Below are 20,083 nucleotides of genomic sequence, written 5' to 3'. Positions count from 1 at the left end.
ATTACCATTATTTGTGGTAGTTATGTTCTAGAAAGTTACCTTGATCATCGAATTACTGAGAAATGCAACACTGCTCCTAGGAGGAATAGAGGGTTAGGATCCTTTAAGACTTCGGCCATAACATTTTGCCAACCAGTCAATATATAACCTTGTTTTATGTGTATTTTTGTTTGAAGATAGCTTCTTTAATATGTTTCTTACAATTCATTAATTATATGCAGTATTTCTTTATAATAAAACACTGTGTTTCAGTTACAGCATTATGAACTCCTCTGATGGTACTAGTTCAATTCTCAGTCGTAAGTACATACATGCACACAGTACACATATACAGTACTCACTCACATAGAGTACTGTGAACATACTTTATACTGTATAGTACAGTAATAACAAATAAAGTCCTGAAAAAAGCATTAAGAGTGAGCATTTAAAGTTTTATAAACACACTACCTAAAACCTTACTGTGGATGGAGCTGCAGGATGTGTGATGGTCAGTGCACTGTGGTTTACCCTATCTATCTTAGCTTGCCCTATGAAAATCAGAGGCTGATGGAACTTACTCTGCACAAGAGGAAGATGTCAATAAGGGCAGCACGTTGTGATTTGGCAGAGCTACCTTAGGAGTTTGTGTTTTGCAGCTTGTTGATGGTGTTGGCAACTCTCTCTCAAACTGGCTAAAAAAATTGGTTCAGCCTCGTCTGCCTGGCTTTTCGCCTCAAATCTTTAAGCATATCAGAATAAGGGATAAATGCAGTGGAAGTGAGGTGCTAAAATGTGAGGCTGTGTTCAAGCACAGGGTCATATTCTTCCATGTCATTGAAACTTTTTTCCAAGGCAGAATTCCATTTGGATATTTTGGCCACTGTGAGAGGGACAATTCTTGGAGTCTTAGGGTGACTTTCATTGCTGACTTTGCTGCCATGTTTTGCCATCTCATCCCAATCTTTGTGGTTTCTACTGTCTTCTCGAACAAAATTTCCTCCATGTCTTCTTTCTTCATGTTGCTGAAACCTTCTCCACTTATTTACCGTGCAATATGCATTATGTTTTTGACATTTTAAAAAATATTTTCTGTAACTCTGTCAAAGCCTTGAAGTTTTCACAGTCTGGCAAAACGTTTTTCCAGCAGTTATTGATAATAACCTGCTTGATGCTGTCCCAGGCTGTGCCAACATAATCAATAACATTGCATACAGTGAGTGATTTCCAGTAGTCTATCATGGTGGCTTCTTCATTGGTGTCAAGAACCTCACAAGCTTTACTATAGAGTTCCCTCGTGTAGTGTGCCTTGAAAGTTTTATGCCCTGATTGAGGGGCTAGATGTGAGATGTAGTATTGGGGGCATGAAAAAAACTTCTATGTTGGGATGAGCATTTTCATGTTCTTCATGGAAATGAACTGGGGCATTCATTATCCAAAATTAGTAAGACCCAGAAAGCAAGCTTTTTGCCCTGGAGATACTGTTCAACTTCTGGAATGAAGCAGTGGTGGAACCAATCCCAGAATATTTCAGATGCCATCCATGCTTTTCTGTTCCACCTCCGACGGACTGGCACACAGTTCAGGTTTGTCCCTCTAAGCGCTGTGGGTTTTGGGCTCTGTACACCGTTAGAGGTTTGCACTTAAAGTCACCCTTGGTGTTGGTGCACAATAGCAAGGTTGCATGGTCTCTGAATGCTTTAAAGCCAGGGGCTTGCATGGCCATTTGCATTACATGGGTTTGTTTGCCAACATTTTTATAAAACAAGCCAGTCTCATCAGCATTGAAAACCTGCTCTTCAACATAACCCTTTTCATGTATAACACTTAGCAGGCATTTTAAAAATTCTTCCACAGCCTCCTTATCTGTAGAACCTGCCTTGCCTGCAAGTTTAAAATTTGATTTCATGCTGTACTGCCTTTTGAAATGTGCCAGCCAGCCTGGACCAGCTGAGAAGGGTTTAACATTTTCCTGACCTTGGGTAACATGGCTGTAAATTTCTTTGGCTTTCAGCCTCATAACACTGTCCACTACACTTTTTTTTAATTGATTGTCATCTCATGAATCTACAAATTTAGCTGCTTTTCCATCTTTTCCATAGCTTCATCACGCACTATAGATGTCACTTTAGCACTTTCTGGAGCAGCCTCATGTACAGATCCGTGGATCCCCACTTCCTTTTTGTGGATGTACCATACTGTTGATTCATTAACATTGAACTCATCGCCAACGGCACTAAAACTCATGCCCGAACGAAGCTTATCTAACACATGACACATCACAGCCTTCTTGTGATTAGGGACATTAGCCAGCATTTCAGCACTACGCTTGGGGGCCATTTGAAACAGAGAAATCAATATGGGAAAGCACAGAAGTCTGAAAAATGTGACACTAAGTAGACTGAGAAGGACATATGTTTACACGCTAAGAACTAAAACAAGAAGGCAGAGCATGGCCTTGTTCAAGCTCAGCTGGGAAAATATATACAAGGTGATCCAAAGTTTTCACTGTTCTGCATGTGTCCATATATGACTGAAAGTGCTTCTAGTATTGATTTTTGGTTACACATACTTTTTAGCAAGTAGCTGAGTTCATAGACTCTTTGAATGATGATTGACTACATTTGTAGAGGTCACTTGTCAACAAAGATAGTTTGTTTCAAGCATAGATTATATGAGGATACAACTTTTTGGGTGAAGTGGAATGGAAATGAGTTAAAGGAGAAAGATTTAATGTCTGACTTGTTCGGAAACTTTTTAGATGGAGAAATGGGTATTATGTTCCTATTATATTTAGATTCTACTGGATATGATTTTTATAAAGGATGCAACAGTTTAATTTAAAAATGTCATCAGAATGGCAGAAATTACATCCCCTGCAACTATTTAACACTAAGAAGAAAAAATTTAGGTATTGCCTAGATATGTGATACATAACTTGAAAATTATTTTGAAGCGAAGAGAAAAATGGATTGGGAGGTAGCTTTGCTTTTGCCATTCCACTGAAAAAATGTTCAATTTTGATGGAAACATGTCAGCACTTGGTTGTAGGAATTTTTCAACTGTAGAAAGAAAAAAGCCTCATTTCATCCCTTTTGGCATTTCTGAACACTTGGTTTTGATGTATAATTTTAAAACACCTGAGCACCATGAAATGAAACCACAGTATTCCTGAGAGTAGCCTGGTGAAATGTGATTTTTCTCCTCCAGTACAGAAGGACAAAAATGCCTTTAATGTTCTCAAATGCTAGACTTCTAGATGATGCATTGGTTTAAATGTCAACAATGTCTTCCAACAATAGTTTGGAACAGAAATTTATTAAATGTTCCAACAATAGTTTGGAGCAGAAATTTTCTTACAGTAAAATAATCCTTAGAGTTAAAAAAACAAAACTTTTCGTATGCCTCAGGCTTCTTACAACTTTCTAGTAATCGGTACCGTTCCCGGTTTCCTTAGTTTCTTGCTGTGGGTAAGGTCCAAACACCTTACACGTGTTGCTGGTGGCTCTCCAAATTCTACCTTGGACTAAAGCACCAGGCAGTCCATAGGCAGCTTCCTGCGCTCCTCATTTGTGGTGGAGGCTCCATAGGATACAATTTCTTCTCTGCTGACTTACTGGCTTTCATGTTAGCTGTCTATTTCGGCTAATCATTCATGAAGCACGGGGCTTATATTTGGAAAAAGAAACCACTGCACCTTAATCCCAACAAGCATAATTTATGTTGCTTATTTTAAGTCATCGCATTAGAATAATAACTGCTCTCTCCATGAGCCTTGGCTTGAAAGAAGGGAAGAAATCCCAGGTTCTCTTCCAACAATCAGGGGTTACTCAAGCCATCCGAGTTCTACGGGGCCTCTCTGGGCCGGGCTGCGTCGGGAAAGGCAGAGGACCAGGCGCCGAGAGGCGGCGGCATCTGCGCGCGGGGCCGAGCGGGTGCGCTGTGCCGGAGGGGCGAGGCCAAGAACCTGACACAGGGAGGCGGCCGCCCGCGGGGTCGGGCCTAGTCGGCTCCGTCCGCGGGGCCGGGGCCGAGGCCGAAGACTGGGCAGGAGGAGGCGGCGGTGGCCGCGCGTATGGCCGACTGGCAGGCGCGTACTCCGAAGCCGCCGGGTAAGCGGCAGGGGCTCCATCCGCGGGGAAGAAGACCCGGCGCCAGCCGGAAGACGTCCCGCGCTGGCCGGCGGGGGCGCGGTCTGAAGACGTCACTTCCGGCACCGAGGCTGACTTCCTGGTGCGGGAAGGGGCAGAGATTGGTGCAGCCCAGGAGGAAGAAAAAAGGGTGAGGAGAAGCAGCGGCCAAGCGGGTCGGCGTCGGGGGCGGCGGGCTCGCTCCAGGCCGTCGGGGGTCCCCGCCAGCGTCGCCCGCTGTGTTGGGAGCGCGCGCTGTGGGCGTCGCTCGGCCTTGTGCGCGGCTTCCCCGCCGCCGGCCACGGGGCTCAGCGCTTGTGCTCTGTGTTGCAGGTCTACCCGGAGCCCCGGAGCGAGAGCGAGTGCCTGAGCAACATCCGCGAGTTCCTGCGCGGCTGCGGGGCCTCCCTGCGCCTGGAGGTGAGCGCGGGCGGCCGCGGGCAGAGGGAGGGGCCGGGAAGACAGGGTTGGACCGGGGGTGGGGGCCCGCTCCGGCCCGACATCTCCTCCGCACCCGGGTCCCACCCTCCCCGGCCGCTCGGGGGTTCGGGATGTGTGGAGCGGGGCGTTGCGGGTCCGGGTAACGGCCGGGAGGAGGCGGCGCGCGGGCCTCCCCCAGGGCAGGGTGGAGTCCGCGTGTGGAACCCCAGACCTTGCCCTCGCTCCGGTGAGGAAGAGTGGTTCTGGTCGCTCGTGGTGCAGGTGACCATTTGTCAGGGGTGTGAACCGATTTCTTGGCACCTGCCTCAGCCTGAACTCTGCTTTTAGGGATTGTCATCCAGGGCTCCCATGTAGGTCTGGATCAGGCCTTAGAATCCTCAGCAGGTGATCAGGCAAAGTCGTGCGGAAATAAAATGGGCCAACCCTCCGCCCGCTTCTCCCAGCCGCACTGCTTTCTCTGCTTTTTCTTTCTGAGACCAGAAATTCGGTGGTTTTTTTGTACCCCCAACTTAATGTTTAGGTTAGAGAATTCACATTAACCAGTATCTGAGGTTTAGAAAACATGCTTTCGGGGAACGTACTGGGCGGGGTCTCGATTCCCTGTAGCAAAATGTTATCACTTGTCTAAACATTGTCGTTCCATTCTTTCAGTGGCAGTTTCTGGGAATTTAACTCTCATTTTATTTTACTATTGTGATTCTTCCTACACTTGGGGTGGCACTTTAAATACAGAAATCTAGCTTTGCTTTTCTTGGGATCTGCTTAAGTGGTTGCAGTCAGTCCTGTACTTAAGTCCTGCCTTTTATGTTGCTACTTTGTCACTTTGTCACTCTTAACCTTAGTTTTCTTATCTGTAAACTGAGATGGGCATTATCAAGCTCCCAGATGAGAGTACAGTTGGCCCGTCGTATCCCAGGTTACCCATCCTTGTATTCAGCCAACCTTGGATTGAAAATATTGGAGGAGGGGAAACTAATTAAAAAAAAACCAATACAGTATAACGATTATTTACGTAGCATTTATAATGTACTAGGTAGTGTATGTAACCTAGAGATGATTTAATGTTTACGAGACTATGCCATTTTATATAAAACACTTGAGCATCTGAGGGTTTTGGTGTCCACGGGGATCCTGGAACCAATTCCCTGCTGATAAAATGGGACACCTGTGTATGAAAGCATCTTTGTAAAACCTGTTACATAGGATAACCCAATTGAGGTTTCTCTTCCCGAAGTATAGTCTCTTGCTATATAGGTTTCTCTTCCTGAAGTATAGTCTCTTGTTACAGGTTTCTCGGAAAACCTAGAAGTATGTGAGGGCAGGTTACATGGAAGGCTCATTTAATTGAAATTAGACATGTAGTAATTCATAGATTAAAGTATTAGTGGTGGTGTTAATGATTGTAAACACAAAGAAATTTATTGTTAATATTTCATGTTCGTGAGGAAATTATTACACAAAAGTGGAAGTACTAGGGGAGATTCCAAGAAACTTAGGGCTCTTTGAAAGGGGAAAAAGACGTTGTTTCAATAGTCTTTCTGTTTGTTGTATCAGCTTTGTCGTTTTGTAATCCAGCTGCCTTATTGGCTATGGTAATATGCCTTGCTAGTGGCAAGTTTTACTTTTTCTTGGCCTTCGTTGTGGGATTTTGTTATATTATCCTGTCCTCTTGAAACTACTGAGTTTTGGTTATACTACCATACTTTTGAAACTCAATTTGCACATTTAGGTTATCTGACTTTAGTGTAAGCCTTTTTAAGAAAGTTTTGTTTTAAAGTAAATTGAGGCCAGCACAGTGGCTTACACCTGTAATTCCAGCACTTTGGGAGGCTGAGGGGGACAGATCACATGAGGTCAGGAGTTTGAAACCAGGCTGGCCAACATGGTGAAACCCTGTCTCTACAAAAAAACAAAAAACAAATAGCCCGGCATGTAGCCCGGCATGTAGCGCTCACCTGTAGTCCCAGCTACTCGGGAGGCTGAGGTGGTAGAATCGCTTGAACCCCAGAGGTGGAGGTTGCAGTGAGCTAAGATTGCACCACTGCACTCCAGCCTGGGTGACAGAGCAAGACTCCATCTCAACAACAACAACAACAACAACAAAAATTTATTGTTTTTAGTTTTACAAAGGTTGCTCTTGACATTTCATATAGTAACTTTTTTTATAATTAAGAGTTTATTTAAAGGTTCTCTGGAAGACAGTTTTCACTAACATATGCTAAGCACCTAGAACAGTGCTTGGCACATAACAGGCTTTCAGTAAATATTTGTTACTCATAGAATGAGCTTGAAGTTGTAGTTGATAGCAAGTGTTTCATTTTAAAGAAAAAAAAAATTAGTTTTGACTTACTTTGTGCTATTTTTAAAGAGTAAATATCTCTTCCAGTGAATTTAAACAAGAGGCAAATGTTAGTATTCTTCAAGCTTAGTATGAGTCACACTTGCAATTACCTAGGAGATAATAAAAACAAAAATAGGAAAATAGCACATGAAAAACTTGATAAATCAGTCATTGTGCTTTTTGGGAAGTTGCCCTAAGAAGTCATTCTGTATGGTGTGCATCCAGCTCTGGCTTCCAGCCTTGTAAGGTGGTGTGAAGGGACAGGGCTGGGCCCCAAAGGACTTGGTCATGTCCCATGTGGGCCACATCGCAGCAGTTTCCCGGTGTTTGAGAATTGTTTAGCGAGTGAGGAGGGACGAGCCTTGCACTTGTGAAATGTGTTCTAGGATTTACACATTTAATTTTCACAAAATTCTGAAAGAGGGAAATGGATAAGAAATGTTTTGAAATTACAGACACAAAACTGAAAACTGATAGCTTAAATTCTAGATTAGCTTTCATTCTATAGTTTTTTTTTTTTTTTTTTTTTGAGACAGAGTCTCACTCTGTTGCCAGGCTGGAGTGCAGTGGTGAGATCGCGGCTTACTGCAACTTCTGCCTCCCGGGTTCAAGCGATCCTCTTGCCTCTGCCTCCTGAGTAGCTGGGACTACAGGTGCGTGTCACCATGCCCAGCTAATTTTTGTATTTTTAATAGAGACAGGGAGGGTTTCACATGTTGGTCAGGATGTTCTCAATCTCTTGACCTTGTGGTCCACCCTCCTCGGCCTCGCAGAGTGCCGGGATTACAGGTGTGAGGCACTGGGCCTGCCCAGCCTTTTGTTGTGTAGTTATAAATGTCAAGGTGCTTTTCTTCCAGGGGTTAGACTAAATTGTGTTTGTAACAGATTGTTTTTGGTTATATACTTTCTTACTTACTGTCAGTTTAAGTTTTGCTAAGATTTGTTAAAGGGGAAAAGGAACTAGGTTAATATATCAGCTATTTTGTTGCATGCTGTCCTTAATTACCTGTAGAAAATCAGATATCCGTCAATTGTTCTGATTATGAAAATATTTTTATAAATTGATTTTAAAGGAATATTGTGTGAATTGCATTTATTGGTAAACTTTGAGAAGCACTAGGCTTTAGTTGGAAAACTTTTATATTTGGAAAATAAAAAAAATTTAGTGTTGGAAAGCAGCGCAACTTGGATGACTTCATTTTGTTATAACTTTTTTACTTGGCATGCTTAAAAATTTTTTTTCCTCTTAGGGCACAAAAAAACCTGGGCACACAATTTCTCTATATTTGTGTCTCAAAAGCAACTGAAATAATAATTATTAATAAGAATAATGATGATGATGGCTGGGTGCAGTGGCTCATACCTGTGATCCTAGCACTTTGGGAGGCCGAGGCTGGGGGATCACCTGAGGTCGGGAGTTTGAGAGCAGCCTGGCCAACATGGTGAAACCCCATCTCTGCTAATGGCACCACTGCCCTCCAGCCTGGACAACAGAGCAAAACTCCATCTCAAAAAAAAAAAAAAAAAAAAAAAGAATAATGATGATGTTTGTAGAATTTCACGTAAGGTTATACCTGACCTTACTATCAAAGTTAGTAAACCAAGCAAGTGATAGGACATTTCTTTGCACTTTCTTAAATAGCCATGGAGAAATTAAGAGTGATTTTTGTTTCCAGTTTTCTGCGATGTTAATGTGGAATTCTGATTCAAGTCTTGTAGCTATTGTAGGGTGTGTATGTGTGTGCCTGTGTGTGCACATGCTTGTTTGTTCACTCAGTAGATCACGATGAATTAGCTTCCAAGATACTCCTACCCAATACAACATTATCTGATTAGGTATCTGACAACTATGGAAGCAGATGAAATGTAACTGGCAAAAGCAGATTTTATGTTTCTAGGAGAAAGCTGTGTCTGGTTACAGCCATCACACCTGTAACATGTTTACCACTTTTTTATTTCAAGAGCTGAAAGTTGATGTAAGATTCCAGTTGTTTAAATGGTACATCATTAAGCTCACGTTAATGACGTGGTTTCAGGAATATTAGAAACAATATTATTACTATAATAAAGCTATGGATTTTGACTTAGTTCTGTTTAAAAGAAAGATGTTTATTCTCAATATTTAGTTATATTCATACATAATTGAAAAGTGTAATCCTGATAGATAGTTTGATATTTATGAGGCTTTATTGGTTAACAGTTGACTGTGAACTCACATACAGTGTTACCATCACTGCTTGAAAGGAAAACAAAACATTTCAGATGAAACTGGGTGAGCCTGTTCTCGTATTTGCCAAGAGGGAATAAAGCCAGTTTGTCAAGTGTAAGCAAACCACAGACAGCTCTTTCTTCTCATAGACCATTTCTGGAATAGTTATGTTTGACATGATAGGGATGGAAACCCTAATATATGAATAATTGATCTTTCCAGCTCCTTGGCACACCAACTAATACTAAAATTATCTGCAGGTTTCACAGTTGCTGTTCATTTATTTAACTATTCTTCTGGAAAAGTGGAAATCATCCAAAGGCCCAGGTGGTTCAGAACCGAAATCTGCTCTTTTCTCATCCTCACCCTTGGAAATTTTTGGTTGGTTTTTTGGTCTCTGAGATCAACAGAGCATGAAATGTAGATCAGTAGTCACATAAAGCTTGCCTCACATCCAGTTTCTTTTCTTTAATTCTTATATTTTGTTTTTAAATTGACAACTAATCATGGAGTGCAAGATTATGATACATGAATGCATTGTGGAATGATTGAAGTCAAGGGAATGAACATCTCCATTACCTCACATATTTCTTATAACTAGTCACCTGCTGTACAATAGATCACTAAAATTTATTCCTCCTGTCCAACTGAAATTTTGTGCCCTTTAACTAACATCTTCCCTTTCCCTATCTAGCTCCTTCCTGTTCCCTCATTCCCAAGTCCCTCAGCATCTGGTAACTGGTATTCTCTGCTTCTGTGAGTTCAGCTTTTTTAAACTTCTCATATAGGTGAGATCATGTAGTATTTGTCTTTCTGTGCCCTGCTTTCTCTTAGCATATTGTCCTCCAGATTCATTCACTGTTGTTGCAAATAACAGTATTTCGTTTTTTAAAAAGTCTGCATAATATTCTATTGTGTCTATGTCTCACATTTTCTTTATTCTCTCATCTTTCAGTGGATGCTCAAGTTGGTTTTATGTCTTGGCTGTTGTGAATTGTGCTGCCATGAAAATGGGAATGCAGCCATCTCTTCAACATACTGATTTTAGTTTCTTTGTGTACTCAGTAGTGGGATTGCTGGATCATATGATAATTCTGTTTTTAGATTTTGAGGAATCTCCATACTGTTTTCCAGAATGACTTTATGAATTTACATTCCCACCAACAATGTGCAAGGCTTATCTTTTCTCCACATCCTTGCCAACACCCGTTGGTGGTTTCATCTTTTTGATAATGGCCATTCTAAGCCGTTCTATAGGTGTGAGATGCTGTCATGATTTTAATGTGCACTTATCTGATGATTAGTGATGTTGGGCATTTTCTAATCTATAGGCCATTTGTATGTCTTTTGAGAAATGTCTGTTCAGTTCTGTTGCTCATCATTCTTTAATCAGATTTTCTTTTTGGTTACTGATTTTTTTATATATTTTGTGTATTAACTTCATATCAGATGTATGGTTTGCAAATACTTGTCCATTTTGTGACTTGCATCTTCATTCTGTTGTTTCCTTTGCTGTGCATAAGCCTTTCAGTTTGATGAAATCTCGTTTGTCTATTTTTGCCTTTGTTTTCTGTGCTTTTGGGGTCATAGCCAAGAAATCATTGCCCAGACCAATGTCATGGAGCTTTCCATGGTGCTTACTTCTAGTAGTTTCATAGTTTCAGATCTTAGATTAAGTTTTTAGTCCATTTCGCGTTGATTTTTGTATGTGATGTGAGACTAAGTTCCAATTTAATTCTTTTGCATGTAGATATCCAGTTTTTCCAGCACCGTGTGTTGAAGACTGTCCTTTCCCCATTGGGCGTTCTTGGCACTTTTGTCAGAGATCTGTTGACTGTATTCCGTGAGTTTAATTCTCAGCTCTCTCTTCTGTTCTGTTGGTCTGTGTGTCTGCTTTTATGCTAGTGTCATGCCGTTTTGGCTACTATAGCTTGGTAATACACTTTGAAATAAGGTAGTGTGATGCCTCCAGCTTTGTTCTTTTTACTCAAAATTGCTTTAGCTTTTTTTTTTTTTTTTTGTGATTCCATGTGAATTTCAGGATTGTTTTTCTGTTTCTGTGAAGAATACCATTAGAATTTTGATAGACATTGCGTTGAATCTGTGGATCACCTTGGGCAATATGGGTGTTTTAACAATACGGGTTGAGCTTGCTGATAGGGTTGGCTGTGTACATACCCAAATCTCATCTTGAATTGTAATCCCCATGATCTCCTCAGACATGTATGGATCATGGGGTTTACAATTCAAGATGAGATATGGAGTTAGAGATCAGCCTCTGCAACATGGCCAAACCTCATTTCTGCAAAAAAGGAAAATACAGAATTTTCTATTGCATAGTGCTGGATCCAGTGGAATCCTAGGAGATTGGCTCATACGGGCAATTTCCCCCATGCTGTTATTGTGATAGTGAGTGAATTCTCAGGAGATCCGATGGCTCTATAAGGGGCTTCTCCCCCTTTGCTGCTCACTCTTCTCTCCCCTGCTGCCCTGTGAAGAGATGCTTTTCCCCGTGATTGTAAGTTTCCTGTGGCCTCCCCAGCCATGTGGAACTGCGAGTCATTTAAACCTCCTTTCTTTATAGATTACCCAGTCTTGGGTATGTCTTTTAACAGTGTGAACATGGACTAATGTACGTGCCAAACCTGAAAATCCAAAATGCCCCCTAATCTGAAGCTCTTTGAGCACCAATGTGACACTCAAAGGAAATGCTCATTGTAATCTTTTGGATTTTTGGAATTTGGGATACTCAACTGGTAAGAATAATGAAAATATCCTCAAATCTGAAATACAGAACACTTCTGACCCCAGAAGTGTCACTTCTGAGAATGTACATGATGCTGAGTAGCACAAAGCACGCTTGTGACGTGGGTGCTGGGAGGTCAGCTCAGCACACTCACAGCTAGTAATTGTGACTTTGATCTTCCGCTGATTCTCCTATCTTGACTCTCAGGGTTATTGCTCCCTCCTGGTAGCTGCCCACCATTATCAGGTATTTGTTTTGTGGGGGATGGTGTGGGGGGAAGGAATGTAGTTTCTGGCTTGAACCCATTTGTTGGGTTGCTGTCCTGTGCTGCCACTTGCCGGCTGTGCCATCTGCAAAATGGGAATCACATGTGCTTGCTCTTTGTGTTGGTCATGAGGATTACGTGAATTCATGCAAAACTCTTAGAACAGTGCCTGGTAAGTAGGAGGTGACAAAGAGACATTAGCTGTTATTGTCCTTTTCATTATTCTTTCATGTAGTTGGAGCCATGTGGTATATTTTTAAAAATCTTTACCCAGGGTTCCATAATCATTTTATAATCTTCAGTATTTCTTCAGAGCTAGGTAAGAAGAAAACAGAAAAGTTGTATAATGCTACCATCTAGAGACATCAGTGTTAAAATTAGTATTTCTTTTTTGGTCATCTTTTAAAAGCTATTCCAAGTATGTAAATATAGTTTAAAAATAACCATGACATCATAGATACATAGAACGTTTTATAACATGCTTTAACTTGATACAGTAAGACTTTTCTCATGTTAATTATTTATTTTACTACTGATTTTAATGACTGCCTCTTAGTTCCTGATAATAATCCTCAGTTTTGGATATAGAGGTGGATTCTAAGTTTTCATGGTTGTTAATGGTGAACTAGGTGATGGACATTTCTGTACCACACCCTTAATCTTTGATTTTCTTTGTAGGATAAATTCCCTGATAGGCACTGCATGGCCAAAGGTGGGGACTTTCAAAGGTTTTGAACACCTGCCACTGTACGACCTCCAGAGGACTTTTGCCAATAGGAGTACATAAGAGTTACTCCTTACTGCCCTGTGGCTGTCCTGTGACTGTCTTGTATCTGTTATGTATATTCTTTCTCTTAGGAAGATGGAAAACCGGTTATGGATTAACATTTTGGCTTTTCTTTCTTGTATCTTGCTCAGTCCTTTACATTTCTGGGGACATTGCAAACTAAAATAAATGAAAGGCACTCAATATTTCCTGCATCAGACTTTTGAAAGAGGATATGAAAGAAAAGCTGTTAGAATGGGAAATAAAAGTTGAAAACCCCAGAAACTTGCAGTGTTATCAGCTGTTGCACAAGTAACCTGGCATGGCACTGGGTGGGACATTCTTTGGCCACTCTGTACAAGCTGGAGCTCTGGCTGTAAATGCAGCTTGAGGCTGTCTGCACAGGTGAGAGGGCAGGTTTTCATTTTCTCACTTTACTGTCGAGAGAATTCGAAAGCAGTTCATTCAGGTGGGCAGTCCAGCATTGTAAGGAGCTGCGATAATTTAGTGAATGAGAGGTTTTGGAAAAGAAATTACCTTACCTATATCTAGAACACTTATCTTCCCTGTGTCTTTCTGAAGGACAAATTCTTTTATTATGCTGCTTTGCCTAATGCTTAGTTCTCTTTTAGATTTTTTTTAGCCAAGATTGTGGTTAGGATTTTGTCCACAAGAATAGTGAAAAATATTAATACTTTTGAAAGAATTAAAACATGGGGACCACTTATTGAAACTCAAAGTAAATCTATAGTCTCTTTGTGATGAGATGCCCAACCAAGTGTTGTCTTTGTTCTAGATTCAGAGAGATGAGGAGGTAAACTGTTTACTCAAACTTGGCATTTAAGGTTTGTGAAGCACTGAAGATATGTTTGAGGCATTCTTTTTAGCTGGGCGTCTTCTGTACTGTTGATACTGAGCATGAAATGGTTGTTCACAACCTAGTGTTTATTGACTGATTTATTGAAGAAACTCTTGAAGTCAGTTTATTCCTATGTAGAACTTTAGGAAGTTAAGTAAAAAAATGATTGTTTGGGAGAACAAACATATTCCCTGAACATTTTGTAGGTAGTTTAAAGACAGTTTCATTCGGATACCATAGTTGTGTTTTAATTTTGCCTGGCAAGAAGTATCAGAGGTGGCCCTTTGTCTTGTACCTTAGTGCCTTGCTATACTGTCTGGCTGGGTGAACACAAAGTGTTCCTGTGTATCCAGGCTGCTTTTCTAGCGTACACAACTAGACTTTCCCCTTCATTTCAGATGTTTGGAATGTCTGATTGTCTAGATCAGCACTATTCAGTAGAAATATATTGGGAGCCACAGATGTGATTTTAAATTTTTTAGTAACTGTATTTAAAAAGTGAAATCAAGTTAATTTTTTTTTTTTTTTTTGAGACGGAGTTTCGCTCTTGTTACCAAGGCTGGAGTGCGATGGCACAATCTCGGCTCAGCGCAACCTCCACCTCCTGGGTTCAAGCAATTCTCCCACCTCAGCCTCCTGAGTAGCTGGGACTACAGGTGTGCACCACCATGCCCAGCTAATTTTTGTATTTTTAGTAGAGACGGGGTTTCACCATGTTGACCAGGATGGTCTCGATCTCTTGACCTTGTGATCCACCCACCTCGGCCTCCCAAAGTGCTGGGATTATAGGCATAAGCCACTGCACCCAGCCAAAATCAAGTTAACTTATTTTTCATTTGTAAACTTTTATTTATTTATTTATGTATTTTTGAGACAGGGTTTTGCTCTGTTACCCAGACTGGAGTACAGTGGTGTGATCACAGCTCACTGCAGCCCCCACCTCCTGAGTAGCTGAGACTACAGGCATGTGCCACCATGCCTGGCTAATTTTTATATTTTTTTATAGAGATGAGATTTTGCCATGTTGCCCAGGCTGATCTCTAACTCGTGGGCTCAAGCAGTCTACCCACCTTTGCCTCCCAGAGTGCTGGGATTATAGGCATGAGCTGCTGTGCCTGGCCTAAAGTTAATTTTAAATAATGCATTCTATTTAACCCAGTGTATCCATAAAATTATTTCAACAAGTAGTTGATACATACATATTAATGATATATTTTAGTTTCTTCACATTGAGTCTGTAAATCTGGTTGGAATTCGTTATGGCCACAGCACATCTCGGTTTGTGTTAGCACACTTCAGTTGCTCAGCAGCCTGCCTGTGAGTGGCTCCTGTATTGCATGTTGCATTGAGATTATTTAAGTGGCTGGAGAAATACAATCATCTTTGAAATGAAATGGAACCAACATTTGTTGAGAGCAAATTGTGTGCCTAGGCATTTTGCATGTACTGTTTTGTTTACACCTCACAATTCCCTGCAGAGAAGGTGGCAGTTTCCCACTTAGCAGATGAGGAGGCTGAGACTTGAAGTCATTCAGAGGTCCCAGTCCCATCTCAGCCAGTGAAGAGTCGGAATTTGGACTCAGATTCACCTGCTCCACTGGCTGGGTTCTTCATACAAGCATGCTGCTGCATGGCTTGGCATTAGGTGAGGTATTTAACAACAGCAAGGCAATACTCTTAGGCTGATTCCTGGCAAGGCCCATGGGCAAGTTCTCAGGAAAACTTACCTGGTGACAGGGTCTGCCTTGTGAGCATGTGACTAGTGTTGTCACACAGGGTTTTGTGCTTGGTTTCGTGCTCTGCTGTTTTCACCAGAAACTCTTAACAATTTTTTGACAAGGAGCTTTGCATTCAATTCATGCTGGACCCTGCACTTGTGTACTTGGTCCAGCCTGCTGCTGCTGTTCTTAGAGGTCTGATCAATAACAGCATTAAGCAGCATTTTCTGAGTGCTTATTATGGCCTAGGCCCTGTTGTGAAGTGTGTGTTAACCCAGTCTAAAAGCAGCTGTCTCAAGTTGGTATCATCATTTTCCTCACACAACTGCGTCCCTGACCCCAAGCGAGCGGAACTGAGATAAGAATAACCCTCAGCAATCCTTGCTATTAAACAATTGTTTGCTTAAGTACATCCTCCTGATAGGAAGTTAAAATAATTTGTCATGTCTTACGCATTAAAAATTACCACAGCTTCCAAGGCGGCCACCATTTCACTTGTCGGTAATAAAGACCCGTGATAATACTGGCTGTGAGTTTTGTTATTCTGAAGGATCCTTTTGGGAATCCCATGTTGGCATGGTAAAAGGATGGGAAGTCAGAGTCAGTTTGAACTTACTGGTCAGAGAACATGTTGGTGGTGAATGGAGGGGAAGAGCCTCTCCGAGGAATTGGAGAGGACTTTCTACTCACGTTACATCTAACTAGCCAGAGGATGGGCGTGGGGACCGTATCCTTGTAAGGTTCCTTCAAAACCTGAGTTGTGTGAGTCAGTGATGCTGCTACTTCCTAGAGAAGCTACCAGTTTAAGAATAGGACTTAGCCCCAGATTCTGATCTGGCTTTTTGGCCCTTGATGTGGGGCACAGATCCCTTAGTAGGTGTTCATGCCTGGCCCAGGTGGGCAGCTGTGTAAGTCCTTCCAGTGCAGCTAGTCAGTCGGTCTCACCCAAGGGTTGTGTCGCTGGTATCTCAGCTAGTTGTTCAGCAAGAACTGCCAGCACTTCACACATAGTAGTGAGGCTGTTTTGCCGCCATGAAAATGCAGTTCAGTTTTGCCTAATGTGAAAATATTAAGTTTCTGTGTACTCTCTGCTACCCACAAAGAGAAGACTTGGAGGAAAATGTGTGACATGAGATCCCTGAGGGTGTTTGGGCAGATGGGGGAAGGGATGTGATGTGAGTTTTAACAGGATTATTTTGGCTGCTGTTTTGAGTATAGACTGCGAGACTCAAGGGCAAAAGCACGGAAACCAAAGAGGACAGAATGGCAGCAATCTAGGTGACCTCCCAGGTGCTGGTGGCTCGAGCCACAGTCCAGTCAGCATAGGTAGCAGGAGAGGTTGAATTCTAGTTTTATCAAGAAGATAGAGATGAGATGATTTACAGATGGACCAGATGGGGTATGCAGGAGAGGAGTCAAGGAGGACCAAGGGTTTGGCCTGAGCAGTTAGGAGAAGTTGCCTTTCGGATGGGGAAGTCTGGCAGGGCCAGGTGTGTGCACTCAGCTTCAGACATGCTCCATCAGGGTGTCCGTGAGATGCCTCCATGAAGATCCATGTGCAGGTCCGGAGTTAGGGATATGGCCTGGGCTGGAAACACCAGTTTCAAAGTTCTGCAGAAGTAGGTTCTGATTGTTTAGAATGATATTCCTGTTAGTCTGTGTCATGTGGAAGGGTGTCTTAAACATGTAATGTGTGCGGGTGCTGCAGAGAGGAGGACGTTCATGACTCAGAGAGAGTGAAGGAATACCTGGTGAAGGGGTGGCGGAGGAAGTGAGGAGGTGTTAGTCCCAGAACGTCCAAGCCCGCTACACATGCGTGCCACGTTGCTCATTTCCTGGCTGAGCTGTAAGCACCTGAGCAAACGGTTGGCTTGTTCTTGGGTCAGGTGTATCCACAGCAGTCACTCAGTGCCAGGGTAGTTAGGTCCTCTTTATTATCAGAAAATCACGGAGAAGCACCATGAGAAAATAGGTTTGCAGTCATGTAATATGAAAGTTAGCAAAGATACGAGCTCTGGGCTGTTTGTATATGAGTTTAGAGGAAGCCAAGGACGCAGTGTCATCAAGTTGTATTTTATAATTCTTTTATCCAGTAAGACTTGTACATAGCTTAAAAGATAAGTGGTACTTAGGGCCTCAAAAGGAAGCAGTCCTCCCACAGTCTCCTTATCCCAGAAACAAACTCTCAGCTGGTGTTTCTTCTTTGTCTTTACTTCCTCCTTTCCATATTGTATTCTGGCACTGTTGTTTCTTATCAGTTTTAGTTAATAACTGTCTAAGATGAGGGTAGCTCTGTTAATCTCCTCGCATCACTCCCTGTTCCCCAGTTCAGGAGCATACTTCTTTGCTCCTGCGTGTATGACATGAGATCCATTGATGCAGTGTCAATTGTTTTGGCCAGCGTTTTTTCTTACTTATAAATGACAAGTGTGCATTATGAGCAAAGAGTGTTACAGGCATACATAAAGGGAAATGTCCACTCACTCCCCTCTCTCCCTCCTAACCCGCCTAACCCTGCTTCTCGCAGCAGCCACTGTTGAATGCTGATGCACGTATGGGCTCTACTTTTTCAGGAATTGAGGCCAAACTAGGTATGCTCTTGTGCAGTTTGCCTCTTTCCACTGAGACTGTAGCACCATCCCTGTGGGCACCACTGTGGTGGGCACCACACAGGAGTCAGATAGTCCCATAAGGCACATTCCAGGATTGGGGGCCCCCGCAGGACAGAATGCCAGAGCCGCCCTTTCCTCACAGGACACTTGAAGAGTAAAACCAAACCTTCTCAGTGTGACAGTGTGCAGTTCTGGTAGCAGAACAGGGCGATTGTCCAGCCTCCATAATGTTCCCTCCTTGGCAGAGTGATTTCCTTCTGCCCAGTTCGCCTCTTGGGGAGTTGGGCACCAGGAGCCTGAGGAGAGGGTCCTGGTTTACCTCGGTTTTTGTTCTCTTGTCCAGGTCGTAGGGAGTCTGTCAGGGTTGAGATGGCCAGGGTGGCTCAGGTGGAAGGTGCCAGCCCTTGCCTGTGCTGGCTTCTGTGCCTCGCTTGGTCTCATCCACTCTGTCTCTGCGGTGGGTGACAGCTGTGCGAGGCCCCGCTGGGCAGGGGTGTGGGTCACCTCCTGCCCTGCCCAGCCACCTAGCAGCTGTTGCTGTTCCAGGCTCAGAGTTCCCTCCTCCTGCAGATTTCTTCAAGCTCTTCATGCTGCCTCGAGGATAAACACGAGTGGAGAGTTGACACTTTTCCTTCCATGTCTTTATGTTCTCAGAATGCGCCAAGAACTTGGAATATTAACAGAGGTTTCTGCATAAAGGTGGATAAAATAGACAAGAATTGGTCAGGTTCAGTCTTGAAAGGTAATGATTGAAAAGAGATATCTTATAGATTATGCAGTTTTGAAGATTGTGAAATGGTTTTCCCCAGAACCAAATCACAGAATCCCAAAACTTGGGTTTAATTTTTTGAAGCTTGAGAGATGATTTTTGAAAATAAACGAAGGAAGTATTAAAGGTGTAAAAATGGCATACTTTTGTAGTCTTGATGTGTTAACGTCCAAGAAAGTGGTACTGTGTTGAGAGAATAGGTTCCTTAGTGGCTGGTCTTCAGTGAATTGTTGACGGAAACCAGGAGTATAGGTGATGTGAGGATGGTAGGTGACAGTGCTGCTTCAGTATGTTCTTTGGTACCTGTGCCGGAGATGATGCAGACAGCAACTCACTGTTCACAATTGGAAGCAGACCTTATCATTTCTCTTTAAGTCAGTAGTTCTGAACTTTTGGGTGTTCAGTAATTTGGGAAGTTGTCTTAGGTAACAAATAATGACAATAGTGGTTAAGTTTGGGGGTGCTTACCATGGGGATGTGCCAGGCAGTGGTGTATCTGTTTGACATGTGCTAGTTTATTTAATCCTTAACGAAAGTCACCTCGTGTTGTTGGGAAGAGAAGAAAGTCACGTGTTAGGAGAGCACTGGTTACTGCCACTGTCTATTCTCACATTGCTATAAATACCCAAGGCTGGGTAATTTATAAAGAAAAGAGGGTTAATTGGCTCATGGTTCCACAGGCTGTACAGGAAGCATGATGTTGTCATCTACTGTTTCTGGAGAGGCCTCAGGAAACTTACAATCATGGTGGAAGGCAAAGGGGAAACAGGCTGGTCTTACCTGGCTGGAGCAGGAGCAAGAGAAGGGGAGGTGCCACACACCTTGAAACAAGCAGATCTCACAAGCACACACACGCCATCATGGGAGCAGCACAAGGGGAAATCTGCCCCCATGATCCAGCCACCTCCCAGCAGGTGCCACCTCCGACATTGGGGATTATGCTTTGACGTGAGATTTGGATGGGGACAGGACCGATCTGTGTCAGCCACAGAGGCGTCTTCCTCGTCCGTGCATTGGTAACCAGTACGCTGCTGGAGCTATGGGGACCTTGTTTGTGAGACGTTTGGAAGGTTTTTTTTTTGTGGAATTATATTCTTTGGAGTCTTCGTTTTTACTGTAAAATTCTATTTATATGCTGTTAAATTGATGAACATGTAATGATCACCTCTGTTTGCTAGACACCATTCTAATTGCTGGAGGTGGCTCGATGAGTAAGGGAGGAGGGGCCCTGCCCTCAGGGAGTATAAT

The 20,083-nt window shown here is 42.7% G+C and overlaps 1 protein-coding gene across 3 annotated transcripts in view; it reads left to right on the top strand.

The window, feature by feature from the left end:
- ARHGEF7 (Rho guanine nucleotide exchange factor 7) overlaps positions 1-20,083 on the top strand; it is a 183,681-nt gene that overhangs the window by 30,432 nt on the left and 133,166 nt on the right. For 2 of the 3 annotated variants that reach the window (XM_021667882.2, XM_021667879.2), the window contains exon 2: positions 4,443-4,529. In XM_021667882.2, the coding sequence (XP_021523557.1) occupies positions 4,443-4,529 (87 nt within the window). Of the gene's footprint in view, positions 1-4,182; positions 4,261-4,442; positions 4,530-20,083 lie in introns of those variants that run through there. The other variant, XM_021667886.2, reaches the window with a different exon arrangement.

This window comes from Aotus nancymaae, unplaced genomic scaffold (assembly GCF_030222135.1).
Source record: "Aotus nancymaae isolate 86718 unplaced genomic scaffold, 86718_ANA_hifiasm-v0.15.2.pri h1tg000044l, whole genome shotgun sequence".
Lineage (NCBI taxonomy): Eukaryota > Metazoa > Chordata > Mammalia > Primates > Aotidae > Aotus > Aotus nancymaae.
This window is presented reverse-complemented; position numbering and strand designations above follow the sequence as displayed.